Source organism: Leuresthes tenuis, unplaced genomic scaffold, assembly GCF_036924035.1.
Source record: "Leuresthes tenuis unplaced genomic scaffold, fLeuTen1.0.hap1 SCAF_4, whole genome shotgun sequence".
In the NCBI taxonomy this organism is placed as follows: domain Eukaryota; kingdom Metazoa; phylum Chordata; class Actinopteri; order Atheriniformes; family Atherinopsidae; genus Leuresthes; species Leuresthes tenuis.
The window spans coordinates 27054911-27073733 of record NW_027325358.1 but is presented as its reverse complement, the minus strand read 5'-3'; the positions used below and the strand labels follow the sequence as shown (position 1 = coordinate 27073733).

Here is an 18823-nt window from a genome sequence, read left to right as displayed (position 1 = left end):
CGTAAATCCACCAGAGGTATGTCAGGAAATTATTTTTGCCTTCCTGTTTTGTGACCATCTCGAAAATAATAAGCTGAAAAAAGCTACTTAATATCCACACATCCTGCCCTTCCATTGCAGATTGCTTGATAATATTATTATACAAGGGTGTGGCTCAGCGCCAGGCTGTGGTAAAAATCCTTAACAGAATTAGGATGGACTAATAATTCAAATGGCTCTTATACACAGGCATGCTCCTTTTAAATCGGTTTATTAAGTGTGATCAGCAGGCAACCAAAAGCTGATCAAAACAGGTCATACTGAGGACAGCTGCACTTGCAGACTGTGACACAGGTACACTCCTCAAGGCCACACACAGGCAAACACAATGACACACCAAACACATGCTCAGGTGCCTGCCGATTCAGTGTTTGGGTATATATTTAACAGGAAAAGGACAGGCTTGCTGCTGCAGCCGTGTACTTTTGATCTGATCGGCTTTTGTTGACATAAAAGCTTCGAAGTTCAAACAGCAAGTCATAATTGAGGATATGGAGCACAATATCAGCCGAAACTGAGATCAAACTGGTCTCAACTAAGCGCCGCACCTGACAACAGCACACAGAGACAATAGCTCAAATATTGTTGGGAGCTTCTGAGAGAAGTATTTTCCTTTGGACTCTCATTGTGCGCTCAAGTCATCGAATGAAATAGTCTAGCATATACTTGCATTATGTGGGGGGGAAGAGAAAACAGAGTATAGGTCAGACTTTTCCCCAGGAAGATGAATAAACTACGATTATGGGACGCATTAAATGATAAACCAGCCCTCTGTCTCACACAAAACACGAGGCACGGTCAGAGCAGTACATAATGTATGATGGTATTAGGTTAAGTGGGTGGAAAGCAAAGATGTGCTATCTCAGCTGCCAAGCCCTGCTTGGAGAGCTCAGTAACCAGGAAATGAGCTAATCATATCAGACTGCTCTGAAAGAGAGGATCTGGAATTGTAATTCACCCACTATGAAGGTTCTGAGCGGCAGCTTTTCAACAGGACTTTCAAATCAGAATCATAGAGTCTCTTAAATCGCAGAGGTGCAACTTTCAACAGTGGACAAAGTAGGAAAGCAAACTTGCAGAGCTGTTGTGCAGCATTGCCTTAGCTGCTGTTTCAACATATGTGGTATTTGCGCCCTCTACTGAAAGTTCAGTGGAACTGCACCAGACCTCAGTTACAGATCAAATTAGACCACAAACACCAAAGGCCATCCAGGAAAACCTTCATCTATGGTTTGGCATTGTACTTTATATGACATCAAGCAACAACTCACATCATTTGCATCTCTCAAGTACAGTACAAGTGCAGTCAATTTATATAAACAAAACTTGACACTTTCAAACAACAATTTAAAAGAAAGATCCATCTTGGTAATACAAGATAATCCACACATATCAGACCATTTAAAGTTAAAGCCACTGATGAATTTGGCACGTATAACATTTGAATTCTTTGTTCATCTGCATATTTACCATAAGAAATGGGATACTGCTGGTATGTTGGACAGACTGTTAGATGAAATAAACATTTCTGCCATCATTAACTTACTCCTGCTTGGACTAGAAATCATCTCACTAAACACTGGTTGGAGCTCAGACTGTGAGAATTCTATTGTGCGTATTATACAGTACAAAATAAAAAGAAATCTACATCATTCAAGCTTCTTACAGGCAAGAACTTTTAAAAAAGACAGCAGACTAAAAACATCAGTGAGTCAGGACATTATTATGTTTCTGCTGTCCTAAATTTGCCTTTTTGTTGTCTACCCAAAGTCAACAGTAGTAGGTTAATAGGCATCAGTGTTGTCTCTAAATGAAGAGGGCTGACTTACATTTGAACTTCTATGCAATGGATGAGGTTTTTCCTTTTTTTCTGAACAGTTTGGCATCATTAAAGAAATGTGCACATGGGCTTTTTCTAAAGCTTTACCTTGAAGCAAACCAGATGCAATGCATTGTGAATGAGTGCATCGCATTAAATTGATCATTACTGAGACATCACATCACCTAGTTTCCTACAACAACAAAGTGCACCAATAAAAGCTTTTAGAGAGTCCACATTGGGCAACATGACACTTGTGCTTGTGGTGATTAAACAAACTGTGACAGTTTCCTGTCCTGTTTTCTAATACGTTTCTCAGATAGAGGTTGACTTTCTTTTTCTCAGACTGTTAAAATGTACCATCCTGATTTTTGTTAGAAATGGCTCATAGTATAATTATAATATGCACAACTGTGCTAAGCAAAATGTTGTAAATTTAAAATACTATTTAAAACAACAACAACAAAAAAATATAAATAGTTAGCACCAAGCATGCAGTGACACAGTCCTCATCATGGCACTTGTGCCCACTTGGTCTCTTACCAACAGGTTGTGCTGATGCTTCAGCACTGTGCATCAATAAACACACAGAAAAAAAAAACACTGTTCTAAAAACAAATATAAAACCAGAGAAATGTTTGCGCACTCGTCATACGTGGTACTGCTCAGTCCTGTTCAAATAGAAGAAAGGTCCAGCCCTTTATCTGACTTCAGTTTCTTCTTCATATAGTCAGGAAAATGAAAGACTACAGCTCCTTTTGTAGACTGCTGAACCAGCTGATGGCAACTCCCCCTTCAGTGCCAATATCTGACCCAGATACAGGATGCTTATACAGACACTGGGCTTCCGGAGAGTGCAATGTATCCGATTGGCCAGCAGGGGGAGCCATTGAAGTGTCAGAGGTTTTGGCGGCCAACCTCAGTTCACCAGCAAGACGTCCTCATATGTTGTTGTTCTGGGGGAAGTGAAACAAAGGAAGCTCAGGCAGCGATTTTTCTGGAGTCATGATGATGGTTTTACAAGAACAGACTTAAAATAAATTGTCAAACTGACTAAGAAAAGGATAAAAATACATGTAGAAATGTTATATTTCTCATTTACACCATGCTTTTGTTTGACAGAGACAGTAAATGCTTTGACATGCAATAAGGAGACCGAGCTTCATTCAGTCATGAATGAAGCACACTGAAGACGTTTGATACGTGCATCAGAACACCACCAATGTTGCCACGGTCTGTTGTAAACGGACTCTGCTTACGTGCGATTTAAAGCCCATGATACCCCTTTTATGTTTCCGGGGGTGATGAGATACACTCACCGGTCACAGCAGCAGAAGAAAGAGCACGGTGACGTCTCCAGACCTCTGAACTTCCCAGAGCTCGGTGCATCCGTGCACTCTGCTATGAAGGCGTGCAGGTCTGTGATGTGAATGGGTTCTTGGGTTTGATGCTGTTAAAATAAAGAAAATTCACCACTGTAAGGTATTTTTTTTTGTTGGTTTTTTTACGTGTTCACAGAATGATAGAGATGAAGATTACGATGATGAGTGGGGTTTTCTGCTCCTCACCACAGGGAACATTCAGCAGTCATTTTCACAAAATCAGCAATGTTCCTCTTGGTCAGTTAATTTGCTTTTGTTAACTTAGTTTGAGAGCAGCAAGTTCCTACCTTGATGGTCTCGTAAGCGCCTGTGATGAGAGCGATAAACAGAGACAGGACCATATAGATGAAGAGAGAGATGAAGGTGTACAAGTAGACTTGGCTGAACAGCCACACCAGCGGACTGGTGTCCTGCATCTCAGCGAACGTCACGAACATGTCATCCCCATTGATGAGGGAAAACAGGCACTCCGACACCATGGACAGAGAGCGGAACTGTAAAGGATAAGACATTAGAATGAGCTGTGACGGGTTAACCATCTGCAAACTGTTTGAACACAAAAGTAATACAACAGATCAGTGTGTCTGCTCGGGAGGGAGCGGGAGAACACCGAATTCGCTTTCTGTGGTTCACATCTAAAGTTTGTTGAGTGGTATCCACAAAAAACAGTTCCACATTCAATGGCATGCAAAAATTTGGCCACCTGCTCACCAAAATTTCGGCTACTCCCAATATTTTGAATGAGAACGAGATCAACTGGATTACAAAGGATATAAAGGGATTCAAGGGATAACGTTTAAACATTACTATCAACGATTTAAGCAAGATTGGTGTATTATATTTGTTTTGGACAATTTTAGAATAATTAAAAAAGAAAAGGCACCATAAAATCATTGAATCATGAAGCTCTCAGAATGTATTTATCTTGTTCGTTGCTATAGTTTGTTCACAATCGTCAATAGGAACGACCACGTGAAACTCATTTCAAATCTCTATAAATACTCTCACTCCTCAAACCTTTTTTCTAACAATCCACAGGCATGGGAATAAATAAGTTAGGACCCACAGTAAAGAAGAAAGCTATTGATGACAGCAAAGTGTTCTCATGTCACTGCTCCTTCAGTTCAAGCTGTAATTAACAAACGTCAGACAACAAGGTAAGGTGTTCAAGGGAGGTGCTCAAAGAACAAGAAAACTGTCAGAATTGCTTGTAAGATTGAAAAAATAAATAAATCAGAACTTCTGTTTGACAGCAAAAGGTGTTTGGGGAGGTTTATTAGACTCTGGAGAGGTGGTGCTCCGTTCTACAGTGCAGCTACACCTGAACAATTCGGACTTACGGGAAAGAATTATGAGAAAAAAACGAACCGTTCCTTTTCCTTTGTCATTTTCGACTGTAAAAAAATTTGAGTATTTAACTTTACGCCTCTTGGAAATTTGAATTAATTTGACCACTCCCTAGTCAGGTTTCCACTTTTTAGCGAAGCAACTCTGAAGCAATCTTTTGAAAAGAAATGAGAAAAGAAAAAAGGAAATGTGAATCAGACACTTCTCTGTTAACTGGTTTGACGCAAATACACGAGGATGCGTCGTGGCCCCAAGAGGGCGGCAGGCTGCAGGCTATGTCACTGGTGGTTGTAATTCAGTAGAAGTAGTTGTTTTAACTGGAAACAAGTCTTGAGGAGAAAAAAAAAGCCCATGTGATGGATATCATCAAAAAAAAAAAATCGAAGGCATTTCTTTAGGAATTATTTTTATCTCTGGGAATATTCAGGGCTTTAAAAATGCATCTGGGAAGATGCTGGTCAGTTACACAAGTTTACGATATACTGGTTCACTCAAAAAACAGCTGGTGAATCTTTTCATTTTAAACTTTGCCTGGTTGGGCGTCATTTGCAGAAGTGCTTCCAAGATGTGGAATGTTTTTTCGTTCCTCTGATTTGTTTATTTATTCTAAACGTGACTCAAAAACGACGGAAACCCAGCTGCTGTAACAGAAAAGTATTACAGGTCAGCCAAACCTCATCTATGGCTCAGTTGTGAAGAAAGGGAATAAAAAAATCCACTGAAAACTAGTTTAGTCGACAGAGCCTTATCTAAGGCGCTTAAGTTCAGAGGACTGGTCCACTTTAAAATGGGAAAGATTACATACAGCGACAAATTAAAACCTAGAAATATCCAAAAGTAGTCAAAAGTTTAAGAAAGACAATATGGATGTTCAAGAAACAAAGTGATTCTTACAAAATGGCCTCCAGTTTTTTTTTGTTGTTGTTGTTCTTAATAGAGAAATTGATAGTTTTTAGATTTTGTATTGAAACAGCCAACATGTATTCTATGTAGGTGTGTGGTTTCTTTAAACTAGGTCTCAAGTGTTAAAAAAAATAGCAGGGACTGACCACAGAGTAATAAAGGAACAAATGAGACATCTTTGCACCAGAGGGGCATGATGGATTTTGCATGGTTAAGAACAGACCACAGTCAGGTCAAGAAAATGTTCAGCTTTATTCACCTTCACGTGGTATGGGCCGAGGACGATCCAGCCACAGAAGCAGTAACCCAAATAGATGACGGCTACACAGCAGCAGAACCGAATCACATTGGGGAACGCTGCTCGAAGTGTGATGATGAGGATCTGCAGTGCGGAAGCCACAGAGGTAGAGCAAATTACAACGTGAGAGGGAGCAGAGACTCGAATAACTGAAGTTATCGCACTGAATCAACCTGTTAAGACTAACGGTTTCTTCCCTTATACCAGGTTCTCACACCAACAGCTTTCAGTTACAATATCAGAGGATCTGTGACTTACATTGTACTTCTGGAAGAATGTGAGGTAGCGAATGACTCCCACCCACACCAAGAGAGTGGAGGTCCCTAACAGGATGGCGCAGACATCATAAGATGAAATATTCTGTCAGGAGAAAAACAAGTCTGACAATAAGCACATAAAAAATGTGGTATACTTGCTGTTTTAAAACATTTTACATGAAGGCATTTGCTACTGTACAGCACATTGAACAGAATGAAGCTACAACATGAACTGAAGCTGATATCAAACCTTTGACTCGATGCCGATTTTGATGATACTGCCAGTGATGGTAAAGATGTCGCTGACAATGAGTAGAATATACCAACCATTAATAAACTCAAGCCGGTCTCCCCAGCACACTTTGCGATCCAGAGTCTCCTTAAAATACTGCACAAACTCCTGAGGAGCGAAGACAGAGAGAATGATGAGAAACGTGAAAACTGCAGGCCAACACAGGAGCTGCTTCACTGACTGCACATTCACTTCCACAAAAACACACACAAGTTTTAAAATGTACTGCTCATCACTGCTGTAAACTAAGGCCAGATTCTTCACGACATGTACAACTCTTTGGTTGTAACAGACTTTCCTTACCTGTTGGAGCATGATGCCTCTCAGTATGGAGCGTCCACACAGCACCAGAGACAGCACACACAGCAGAGCCACAGCCACGTCAAATGCCAAACGTGTATAGTTCTCAGCTGGGGGAAACAAACAAAATGAATAAATAAAAGCGCTGTAAGCAGTCTTTCACTTCATTCTGGAAAAAATATACTGTTATAGCTACTGCAGGAATTGCAGTAGTTTGTTGGTGTTCTTGAACATTTTGACTTGCTGGTTCACTCACGGGGTGGTGCTTTTCTTGGATACTGCTGCTGCAGTTTCTTGTTGCCCTGTTGTTTGTTTAAGAAGTGCGAACCCTACACTGGTCTGACATACTAAAGAGATTTTGATGATTGTGATAACTATTGGCATTTTTCTTTTACAGGAACTTGTGGAATAGTTGTGTCTCACATGTAAAAATAACACTGCGGGTCTGATTGTTTATTATAAAGTGGAGCTGTAAGATGTAACAGTAAACAAAAATAAGCGTTTGAGAAGCTTTCATGTAAGTAGGAATTTACGAATCCCAACTTTTGCAAAGGTGGACTACGCCGCCTTAATGTAACATGATATGTATATCTTTTAATCATGAATGAGGCCCCTGTTGTCTCACCGTGCCCAGAGACGCTCGGGTCTTTACACTCCTTTATTTTTGCCTGGTTTTCCAACCAAATCTTCACTTTGCCACTGTGGGCCTTGTTGTCCAGAACTATCTGGAAGAGAACAAATATCAACATGTAATTCACATCACTTGAAGCAGGAAATGTACAACTAATGCAACTGTAAAATGAAACTCAATATATCAGGCAATCTGGTAAGTTTTCCTTCTATGTAGTTTTTTGTTTAGCTTTGTTGTTAGCTGTAATGTTATAACCTCATTTGTAAGTCGCTTTGGATTAAAGCGTCTGCTAAATCCAGAAACATAAACACAATCTTGAAAAAAAGATTAATATTGATTTTAAGGATAGACTCGGTCAGTGTTTGGTGTGGAATTTACTGTCCAAAGTATTATCATTTTTCCATTAATGGACATATTGATCAACTTATCATAATTAACATAAAATGTTTATTAGGTCATATTCAACATTAGCAGCATTACTTTTAAAGCTTCTAGTAAAATCCCAGAGAGTCGTGCTAACCGAGGACAACAGCAGCCTGTGTGTGACGCTCATCCAGTCCCTACGCCTGCCATATGCTTTTGGAATATCGTAGTTTCTTTTTTTTTTATTGCGTATCACAGGTTACTTTCAAGTTGCTAAAATACTTGGTTTTCATGAAGGACATTGTGTCAACATTCTCCAAAATGTCACAATAACTTCTATCGGCTGAACTTTTGAACAGGGAAGTAATTTGTCTTTTCTCTTATGAAAAGTCTCACCCTTGTGTTGCTTTTTTTGAGCAAGTGGGGCATCTCTTATATCTTTGTCTTCCTATCATTGAAATCATAAAAATCATACATTGAAGATCAGCAAAGCAAGTTCTTGGTTTTCAAATCTTATCCTCGGGTTTCACCTCCTTTTTTCATCTTCTTTCTTCTCGGCTCCTTTTTCCAACAATTATCGATATTATATCAGCAGCTACCATCACAGTGCTCTGTGTATTTAAGTCTTAAGAGTCTGGTTTTCTATGCATGTTTTTCACCAGAAGAACTAATCTACCCTCAGTACATGGTTATCTTTATTCTTTGATTACCTGTTAAAATTAGCATAGTAAAAAAAGGAAAAAGCTGCATTTCAACATTTTTAATCACCCAAGATTCAGGTAAAACTGTTCATTTATTTTTGTAATTGCATTGTTCTCTCACTTCATTCCATTTGTTGTGTCATTGCTTATTTCTCAAATAAAAGCTGCTTTTCAGCCCATAATGTACATTTACTGTGGCAAGTTTATTTTTCTTATGCAGCACAAGATAACTTCTTCATTTGACAAAATTATATAGGTCAAAATATTTGTTCAAAGAGAGAGTCATTTCTCATTATTCAACATTCAAGAACAGCTGTTAAAATCAGTTTACAAAGCAGTCAGCAGTTACCTTTGTATCTATTTCAGTGTTGAACTTACTGTTATGTAAAACGTGTAGCAGTCAGGAATCTCGTTGTTGATGATAGTCTGTATATTGATTGCCTTCAGCTGGAACTGTATGGTAACATTGATCAGCCTTGACAAAAGAAATACAAACACACACACACACACACAGAAACAAGAAAACACAATTATTTTTACGTTACCAAGGGGACTTAAACTGACCAGAAACACACCCCGGGCAGGATGACAAACTATGCATACCTGCACAGGTGTGTTTTTGTACCAACACCTGTTGAGTCAGTGCTCTTGTATACATGCTTGAGCTTGTGCTTGTCTTTGTGCAGCACAGATAAGTGACTTGTTGAATGTCATCATCAGATACAGTTCAGTTTGAGATAACCTCACTGATAGAGGCCAAAAATGGAGGGAAAAAAATGAAACCTTACTTGTAGAACTTGAGTGTAAAGTTCTTGTAGCTGTTGGTGAGCACACCTGAAGGAACCGACAGAGGGTTGACACCTATGCAGTCTGAGGAATACAGGAATACACTTAATTTAGAATCAATCTTTCACTTTTCCCCTGTATAAATGTATAAACTTTCTAGAAAAATCATTGTGAATCTGTTCAAATTTCTAATAAACTTATCAGATATGAGGCTTGGATGGATTCTTAAATGTCACCACTGCTGATGTCCAATTCCTCTAAAAACTGGTAAAGTCTGACTCAAATACAACGATATGAGGAAGTTAGAAACTCCGAGGGCATGCAACACCTTCTTTAACTGGATTCTCATGTATGATGTAGTAAAGTTGCATGAACTTAGCCCCTACCCACGTATCAAATTTATATGTTAACAATATATCAGAATTCGAGGGCATTATAATGGAATTTCAAGCAGACAGAATATATTTTCATTCGTGAGCTGTCCTTTATGTAAATTCATATGTTTTGTATGTGCTTCGAGCTGCTTATTTGTGCTAAATGGATGGGATGGATGGGCAAGAATACAAAGGTTTTTTTCTAAGAAATCCTGACAGCCTCTGTCGTGTCTCTTTTAGCAAAAAGAATTATTGTTTAATCATACAAACCCTGAAGAGTAGTGCTTCAGTGATAGCAGTTAAAATACAGCACGACAAAAACTTAACCATTTCAAAAGAAAACCATGAAAAACAACAAAATATCCAATAAAAAACAAAGCTACGGCGTCTACATGAAGTCAATATCTCAAGTGAGAAACTTGATATTGACATAAAAAGACCTCTGTGATCGTCTTTTGATATAACCCACAGTTATTTTGTTGAAACCCTTTGGAAAGCAAAATGTGATTCGGGTTGTCTGTTATGATGCATAATATAAATCTTGGAACACTTATAACATTTTAAATATTTCTCCAACTCAGTTTCCTTTGAGGTGACAGAAATGCTTGCGATTCATCCAAAAGCAGCACTTGTCTAAATAGAAGTTCATTTGGTCTCCACCTCTTGAACTCTCACTGTTCTTTAAATGTCATGTTTGCTTATTTCCTGCAGATCCCACCTCTAAATGTAAACTTTTTTAGCTGCAACACCTCGTCGCACTGACAAAAATTTCACGCTTTAGCACAACGCAGAGCTGAGGACAGCTTTCAAGCTCTGTTAGCATTATTTAATCACAAGACAGCAATGTGTTCTACACACTGCACCGTGCAGTTCCCATACTTGTGATGACTTGAGGGTCTATGCTGAAAGTATCGTTGGCTGGGTCGATCCGTCCCTTCTTGTAATACTGCTGGCAGAGGGAGAGTGCACTGCCATTCCCACCAGCGTCATAGACGTATGCATAGCGTCCTACTGATGTCTCTGGTAAGGCCAGATACTGGGGGGGAGAAAGAGATCTTTCAGTGCATCTGTAGCTTTCTACCTAACAAATAGCCTGTATGGTTTGCATGTGTGTATGATCTGTTGGCTGTGAAAACACATAACAGTTGTGAAAATACATAACTAAAGCTAAAGCCAATCATCAAAGATATAGTGTTTTCCTTCTTTTCCACAACATCTTGAGATAAAGATGTGGATTTGTCCCCCACTTCTTCTGCTACTGAAAGATCTAAACCAGTCGATGTATCGTACAAAGGCAAAGTGTACAGGTATTGTTCAAACACCTCATTTTTCCTATGGTGCAGACACTATGCTGATGGTGTGTGACATGTTCAGGTTTTATCAGGAAATCTGGTGGAAATGTGAATGTTATCTAAAAATCTCTTTTACTCACTTGCAAAACTATTTGTCTTCGACATTCTAATCATCATAATCAACTACATGACCATCATAATCCCTCTTGATCTCCATGAATAAGGACAAGTATGAAAATGTTTTCAGATTTCTGTTTTATAATTGACCAAAATTTGAATTCATATCAGAAATGCAATATTGATTACACTGGGTGGTTAATAATATTTCCATAGCCAAAGCCATTATGTCCTGATTTTATAACCTTATTATGGCATGATACTTGAGGAGGTAAAGGACTGACTGCCACTTAGATATCATGCATGAGTGGCCATACTTTCCAGTGTTTAAAATGAATAATAATCCTGAAGTTGCTCTGTTATGTAAGAAAATACACTCACTCTAATTCTAGAAAAAGGATCAACCTGCCTGATAACTAACACTTTCAAAATGATAATCCAAAACTGAGGAATTATTCTAAGAAGAGATTTAATTAATTCAAGCACATTTTCCATCTTCCTTTAGGCTTACCTTCTCCACGGCATAGAAGATGTGGTCATAGACGTCCTGCTGGGAGTAAACGGCAAATGAGTCATCTAAGGATTCATCATAGTCTTTGAGAAAGAGGTGCTTGAAGGTCATAGTGTTCTCCTCCTTAAAAGTCACCACCACCTGGTTGCTAAGGCCAAACATCACCAACTGCAACAGACGAAGTGGCAGCAACAAATAAATAAACCGAATAAAAAACTGAGAAGAGAGTTGTGTCAGGATGAAGAAGAAATACATCTATTTTCATGAAATGCACATGGCCTAGTTTGCCGTTCACACACGTGCCAAACAACATGGGATTTTCAGTGCGAGCCTCACTACAGAAATTACACAGCCGTAGAATCTGAGCAGAGCAAACACAAGCCTGGACATGATGCATAAAGCGCACTGCAGGAAATCATAGCGTTTTATGTACCGCATGAGAATGGCGGCTAAGGTTACCTACTAAATAAATAAAGTTTCAGGGTTGATATCAGTACTACTTGTATTTGAACTTAGCCACAGTATCAACAAAGAGTGGGAGGCAACATACAGACCAGCAGAATTAGTTTTAAAGGGGGAAAAATTCAAGATGAAAGTAAGAGACGGAAAATTTCCAAACCAAGGCAGTCCTTATGTCAAAAATGACTATATCAAACTGATGTTTCCCAGTTGAACTGTAACCCATGAACAGCAGGGGACTGTGCTCTTCCGTTTCTATTCAACTTTCTCTCTCCCTGTGGTGCTGCGCTCCAGGTATACCTGTAAAGCCTAGTTTATGCTTCTGCGTCACGTCAACGGCGTAGCTACGGCAACATGGACCCCTACACCGTAGCCTGACGGGCTGTGATTGGTCCGCTCAGAACGTCATTTCCGGCAGTTGCTTTTTCTGATCTTAACGGCGAAGAAGCTCGTCAAATCGGCCCGTTGACATTCAAAAGGGTCGAAAGGGCATTTGTTCATCCAGGCCCCTCAGCGGGTGAACCAGTGTTGTAAATTCAGCCGTTCCCAGCCTCGACCGGTTTAGTGGTCGCACAGACCACCTCCGCAAACGTCTTCTCTGTCACCTGCGCCTCAACATTTGCAAGATCGGAAAGAAAAAGCAAGGATTCGGCTATAACCCCTGAAACCACACAAACACACAGCCACACCCCTCTAGTGGCATGGTGAATTGCAGAGGAATGCGTTCCCTCAACTCAGAACTTCGAATGTCGACGTGACGCACAAGCATAAACTAGGCTTAAGACGTCTTTTTGTTGAAGAAATAGCCTGTAATTTATGCTTCGTGTGTCGCACAATCACAATGTTCTCTCTGCGTTTCTCCACCTCATAAAGGACCACAACAGGAAAGGTGAGAATTATGTAATGACCCAGCTAAATAAAAAAAGTGATAAAGAACGCTGAGAGCATTTCAGTCTGAATTCATTTAGGGTGATTTGAGAACACTGCTGCCATTTTCTTCAGCACCTGGACAACATGCACCCCAGCCCGTCGCTTCGGTCTGAAATCACCATGATCAAACAGATTTTGTAAATATTAAACAGTTTCAGTGAGTTAGAAAAAACAACAAACTGTCAACTTTTACCTGAGCTGTGACAACAAGGATCTTGAGCAGCTGCAGGATTAGCTTGTAAGGCTTCCGGCCCTTGGCGTGATATTTATCACAAGGGCTCATGAAGAAGTATTTCAGCTTCCTGCGAATGGCCTCCTCCTCCTGATCAGCTCTGGCCCACTGACCCACTGTTGCTGTGGGAAACCTGTGGTTGTTATGGTTGCTGTCATGGCTGTTACTCTGATGGTCATGCTCGCCGCTGCTGTCCGTGGAACCGTACTGACTCACGGGGAAGGACAGGCCGTCCTGCTCTGCTGGACAGAAGAAATAAAGAGCTTTTCATTTTTCAGTAATCATCATGTCATTTTTGCACTTAGACGTTCTCATAACTTTATCTCATTTAAAAACCTTTTTAATTAACACTCCTACTCAAAGACAACTGATGACCAGACTGAGGAACTCTCAAAAAAGCCCAAAGGTTGTGCTGAAGTCCTGGCTACCTGGATATTTCCATATTATTTTTAGTATTTTTAATATTTCCATATTAGTTGTTTTTGCATATATAAGATATTCAAATAGGTGTCAGTAGAGATCAGTGCTGTATGAATCAGTAGTGCACTAAATTCCCCAGAGCAACTTGAGCCAAACAGTATAGACAGACAATAAAAGAAGGGCCACAAACCCCTTCTGAGAGTTTTTTCTTCTTCATTTAAAGTGTTCAAAATAAAGTAGTAAATCTAATGCAATCTGTTCCTAGAAATGATAGCATCACAAAGTGAAACTCGTCTCACGCGTCTGCTCAGTGCTACACCTGAACAAAAAGAGGAATAGAAAAGCTCCCAAAGCAGAAGGAACACAGATGGACAAATAAATGTCAATCATTTCATGACAGTGTGTATGCAGCAACAGTATATTGCTGCTTAGAGTTTTCCAGATCTAACTTGGCTAGGTCAACCACCACCCCTCATAATCAACAAATGCACCATGTCAACCTGTAAAACAGCTTTAAACACCACCAACTGCTATCCTTGGGTAGACACAGCAGACCTGTGACTTATGGTTCTTTTCTTTTCTGTTCAACTGGCGACCTATCTAGGGTGTACCCTGCTTCTCACCCAATGGCAGCTGGGATAGGCTCCGGCCTCGGAATTGGAAAAAGCGAGAATAGAAAAAGGATGATGGATCATAATGTTCTACTGAAACAAATACTGCTTTGTAATTAAAATAATTTAATTGAGAATCACCCTGAATAAATCCCAGAGTACACTTCCTGCCTGTATCATACAGCATCAACAGTCAGCCTCCAGCTTTCATCACTCTCACCTCAGTCTGACTCTTTCTCTGTCTATCACAGAGCGAGGCTCTACTTCTCTCTGTCCCCTCCGGCACTGAGCTCAACCCTGGAGCAAGGATGAAGGATCGAACCCTTTAAAAGCAAAACTACAAGAACTATAGACACAAATGTTGCTAAGGGTTACCCTCTAAAGTAACTGGTATATGTAAGTTTATATTTGATATTAGATTATCAACAACGTCTAAAAACATGCCTCTTTAAGTGTTCAAAAGTGAGTTCCAGATGATGCAATTTCTCTTCTGTGCAGAAATGTAGTTGAACAAGGGAGAAATCTATCTTCCCAAAGAGTGCAAGAAGTGCCATAACAGGAGACAGTTTAAGCATTAATAAATCATAGAAGTCAACCATAAAATGACACGAACATGAGAACTCAAGTTTAAAAAAGAAAGAGTTCGAACAGGGGACAAGAGGACAAAGGTGATATCTAAATCAAAACTCTATATTTTCTTCCTGATATCATTTGGAGATTTCTGGTAGACAATAAATAACAATAAAAAAAGAAGTAGACAGGTTATGGTTAGAAACATTGCTGGTAAGTGTGTCATGTCTCTAAAGCAACTGAACACACTTCACAAGAAAACCACTCAGAACGAGGCAGGATTATTTTTTCTAATACTTGTCACATGATTTCGACTCGCTTTAAAGAAGCGAAGAATAAGGTCATTCAGTTTGCTCACTTGCTTCACATTCAGGAAATGGCCTGAAAGGTGGGAAATAAAAGTCAGAATTGGCAGGAAAAAAAACCCAAAAAAGGGGGAATTCAGTGGAAAGGGGAATTTCAAATTCACAACTCTTCAAAAGTCAGCATGTGACAACATCAGAGACTACTGAATCAGGAGGAATCCCAACACAGATACAATAAGTCAGCAGAGCAAACCAACAGCTTAGCAGAATTGCCCCATCCGAATGAGAAGTGAAACTAGAGGAAACAAACCACCGACGTTTAATATTATCTGCTGCTAACCATAAACGAGACGAAAATTCAACACAGGAACATGACATAGAAAAACAAGCGACTGTAATGACTAAATTATGGTCCCACATTACTCTGTGACAGTGTATTTTTCTTTAGAAAGCACCAATCCCTGATGCAAACAAACAAGCCTTGTTTACTGCGCCTGAGTTGCTGGAGGAAATCAGTTAAGACCAAAGAACTTTAAAAGATAACCAGGTGTGTTTTCTTGCAATATACCAAAGCCATATTTACAAGGATCACTTCTTGCGTCAACCCCGAGAGGACTTTGTGCGGCTAACACCAAGATGAGCACCTGTCTTCAATATACTTCACAGAGACACGCGTTTTTCAATACACTCAGTTTACAAATGAGGCAGGTGCTGTGCACCGGCATCAATGAGGGGATTGCGTGCTGCGGTGAGAGGAATGACAAAGAGCTGAAGGACTCCAACCACTTAACATTTCAAGTAGACAATAGGTGAAAGACACGACCATATCACTGATCAGAGAAGCGTGTCGATCTTCACGGCAGATAGCCATCAGACAAACAAAAGTGGGCGCAGGCCATCGACTGTGCCGCCACGTTCGACTTTAAGGAGACAGTGTCGCTCGAGCTATATACATCTATGAAAACATCTGGCTCTTCCGGTTCAGCGTCGCCTTTGGAGCACTGGCAGATGCACCGATGGAGCTGCCTGTCAATCTATCTTAACTGGAAATCTGTCAACAACTTTGCATCAGAGCTGAGATCTAGTTTGGCCATTCGCAGCAAAAGGCCACCCACAGGTTGAGAGCCTAAAACTTCCAGTATTACCAAGGCTAAAGGAAATATGCTGAATGCGAACAGGTGATGGCTGATAATCATTCTCTAGGCGATCTGTATGTAGGAGGTGACACTTTGCCTGAACTTGGACACATCTTTTTGTTGCAGGGGTGTTTTTAAGCCTATGGCAGGCTTCATCAGCAGGTGAAGAGAGATCAAATAATAGAGCCTTAAAAAGGCAGCTCACTCCATTCTGGATGAAACCATGCTGCAACTGACCATATATGAACAGCATATATCTATATCACATAACACTTTTTTTTCTTAACCACAATTGTCTCCAAACATTTATAAAAAGCTAATGCTGACCAAAATCTTCTTGACACAACAAGAATAACTATCATAGGTAATTCAAAAATGCCTAAAAACACAGACGAAAACCATACTTGACGGAGCCATACTTAATCCAACTCACATCAACGACCTCTCAAAAAAGTATAGCAGACTCAACCATGCATGTAAGGAGCTTATAAAACAAACTTAGAGAGATTATTATGCATGAGGGATTGCAGATGCCTGAAATGAGATGATCTGTTAAAGGGGCTGTGGTAGTACTGCCTGTGAGTTTTAGTGGGCTTTATCTGACAGGTAAATAAATGAACAACAGAAACGCTGCAATCCCTGAAACACAAGAAGGTGATTTACTTGTTGATCTAATGCTGTAATTAGTCTCACATACATAACACTGAAGCTACAGCTTCCAAACACACAAAAAGCCCTGCAACTCATTTTCCAACTTCCAAACTAAGACATAACTCACTGTCAAAAGGTGATTATTATTTTTTTTTTTTTTAATAGTCAACTAACTGGGCTCTCATTTGATAAACAACTAAAACAAAATAAACAGCAAAGCAAATACAGTGATTCACTGCATTCTACATTTTTACTTCAATGAACCGAGTACCTCTTTAAGGGGTCTTGTTTTAAGAAGCTGTATTGTTGACAGAGAAAAAGAGAAAGGACTTTATCTCTGACCTGGCTTTAACTGCTGCATGTGATAATGGAAAGGCCTCAGTAACCTTTCTGTTTTTGTTTTCCATCTGGTCGTGCCGCAGCCATGACTGATGAAAAAATCCCACTTTGTCAACAGGGATTAAAGTATGCAGTCACCAGAGCAAAAACCTGATGTTAAAAGTAGCTCTTGGGAAAAACACACTTGTTGACACCGACTACTGTACTTCAGCTGTCCATTGCCGGGGCAGATACACAGTAAGCAGTCATGATTTTACGTTTTTTACACTATCTGACACGAAAAGTTAGTTAAACACTTGTTAAAATACTCAAATAACCACCTAAACTGTGTATGAACAGGCAAAACCATTTCAACAGGTTAGAACACAAAGAACCGTGAGTAATGGCTAAGTTAAGCGTCACATTTAAAAAGGTAGTCAGAACATTACCAGAGGCGTGTTGGCGTCCTGTCGCAGCCATGAGTGTCACTGAGGTAAATAAACAAACAGGTGAATGGTGCAGCCCAAACTTCCTGCTGGGTTTACCGTAATGTAACTGTGTATGAGGACGGCACACTGCCGCCGGAGGAGACCTGCTACTGCTGTTGTTTGCGCTGAATCGCTTCCGGTCTGTCCAGTCATGTGACTGACATCACGTGACTTTGGCTCGGCTTTTTTAGAGCGTGTCAGGAGGTTTGACGGTGTTCCACAAAGGTTATTTAAGTGTTTTTATAATGACATCCATATGTATCCGGAATTTAAAAAACAAACAAACAAACAGTTTTTCCCCATCTTCCTGCATATTTGTGTTTGTTTATAATGTTTTGTGAAATCTTTAAAGAAAAGTCAATACGCGATCAGTTTATCCAACTTTGGCAGAGGTGCGTTAACCCGTTACTTTTGCTACCTCATATAAATCTTAATGATTTCTCCTGCACCGTTCATATCAGTTGGCTCAGACAAAACAAACACAAGAATGTTATGGCACTACAAATAACATTACATTTTTTAAGATGACCCTCGTGAAATTAGAGGGTTTTGCTGGGATGCTGTGTTCAACTGGTTAAATTGTCTGCTGGGTTTGGGTCAAAGTCAAATTTTGACAGGTGTAATGGATTTTGCAGTAATGAAAATTTATCCAGGTCTAAAAATCTTTAGTTGCATGTTGGTAATTTGCCAACTTGTAAAATTATGCAAATACTTTACATAGGTATTTTTCCTGAATTGGTAAGCTAACTAGTTTTTGTTTTTCCAAAATATCTGCTTCAGAGCAAAGTAAGCTAAACACTGTGGGATAAATTGAGCCAGGATAAAGTTTGGAAAAACTGCAAGGAAAACGCAATGATTTACGTTTCACTGCAGCCTTGACGAATGGAGCCTTGAACAGTCATTTGCACTGATCCTCACACTGTTGTTGGAGGCTATACCATGGCAATGGTAAATAAGGTTAATTTTCTGTTGGTTTTAGTTTTGTTATTTCACTAAAAAATGTTATTAGTTTCAGGGACATTTTTTTGTTCTACTTCAGTATTAATTTTACTCAACAATCTGTTTTTGGGAAGTTTACAACTTTGGTGTAATCTTTTCATTAGGTCTTATGTTATCTATTTTTTTGTAAAACTAAAGTTGACTATTAAATGAGTGTTTAAAAGAGACAAGTTACCTTTACATTTTCTCATGGGTTTAATTTAGATTAGAGGGTCAGTTTACCCCCATACAGTGCAACTTACCTGCTGATCCAGATCAACTTACCGCTAATGTAGGGCAAACTGAGCCACAG

General features: G+C 39.6%; 1 protein-coding gene across 3 annotated transcripts; it reads right to left on the bottom strand.

Annotated features, from left to right (window-relative positions):
- Positions 1–1265: 1265 nt before the first annotated feature.
- Positions 1266–17652, bottom strand: mcoln1a (mucolipin TRP cation channel 1a). 3 transcript variants are annotated; one of them, XM_072383486.1, is made up of 14 exons: positions 17494–17652; positions 12995–13275; positions 11413–11580; positions 10372–10528; positions 9121–9202; positions 8711–8807; positions 7263–7362; positions 6641–6747; positions 6296–6445; positions 6047–6148; positions 5750–5872; positions 3528–3734; positions 3178–3308; positions 1266–2814 (listed from the first exon to the last, which is right to left on the bottom strand). In XM_072383486.1, exons 1-14 carry the CDS (start codon positions 17522–17524, stop codon positions 2778–2780), a joined length of 1773 nt encoding a protein of 590 aa, XP_072239587.1. In that variant the 5' UTR covers positions 17525–17652; the 3' UTR covers positions 1266–2777. The 3 variants fall into 3 exon arrangements, with proteins under 3 accessions (XP_072239587.1, XP_072239589.1, XP_072239588.1); XM_072383488.1 differs by having other exon boundaries at positions 9121–9166; XM_072383487.1 differs by having other exon boundaries at positions 12995–13272.
- Between the last annotated feature and the right edge of the window lie 1171 nt (positions 17653–18823).

Excerpts from the sequence above, each read along its gene's own strand:
- mcoln1a (XM_072383486.1), bottom strand. The coding sequence starts at position 17,524 with ATGGCTGCGACAGGACGCCAACACGCCTCTG. Across the intron at positions 9,203-10,371 it reads AGACCCTCAAGTCATCACAA|ACTGCATAGGTGTCAACCCT; the intron begins GTATGGGAACTG and ends TGTATTCCTCAG. Across the intron at positions 6,446-6,640 it reads GAGGCATCATGCTCCAACAG|GAGTTTGTGCAGTATTTTAA; the intron begins GTAAGGAAAGTC and ends TTCGCTCCTCAG.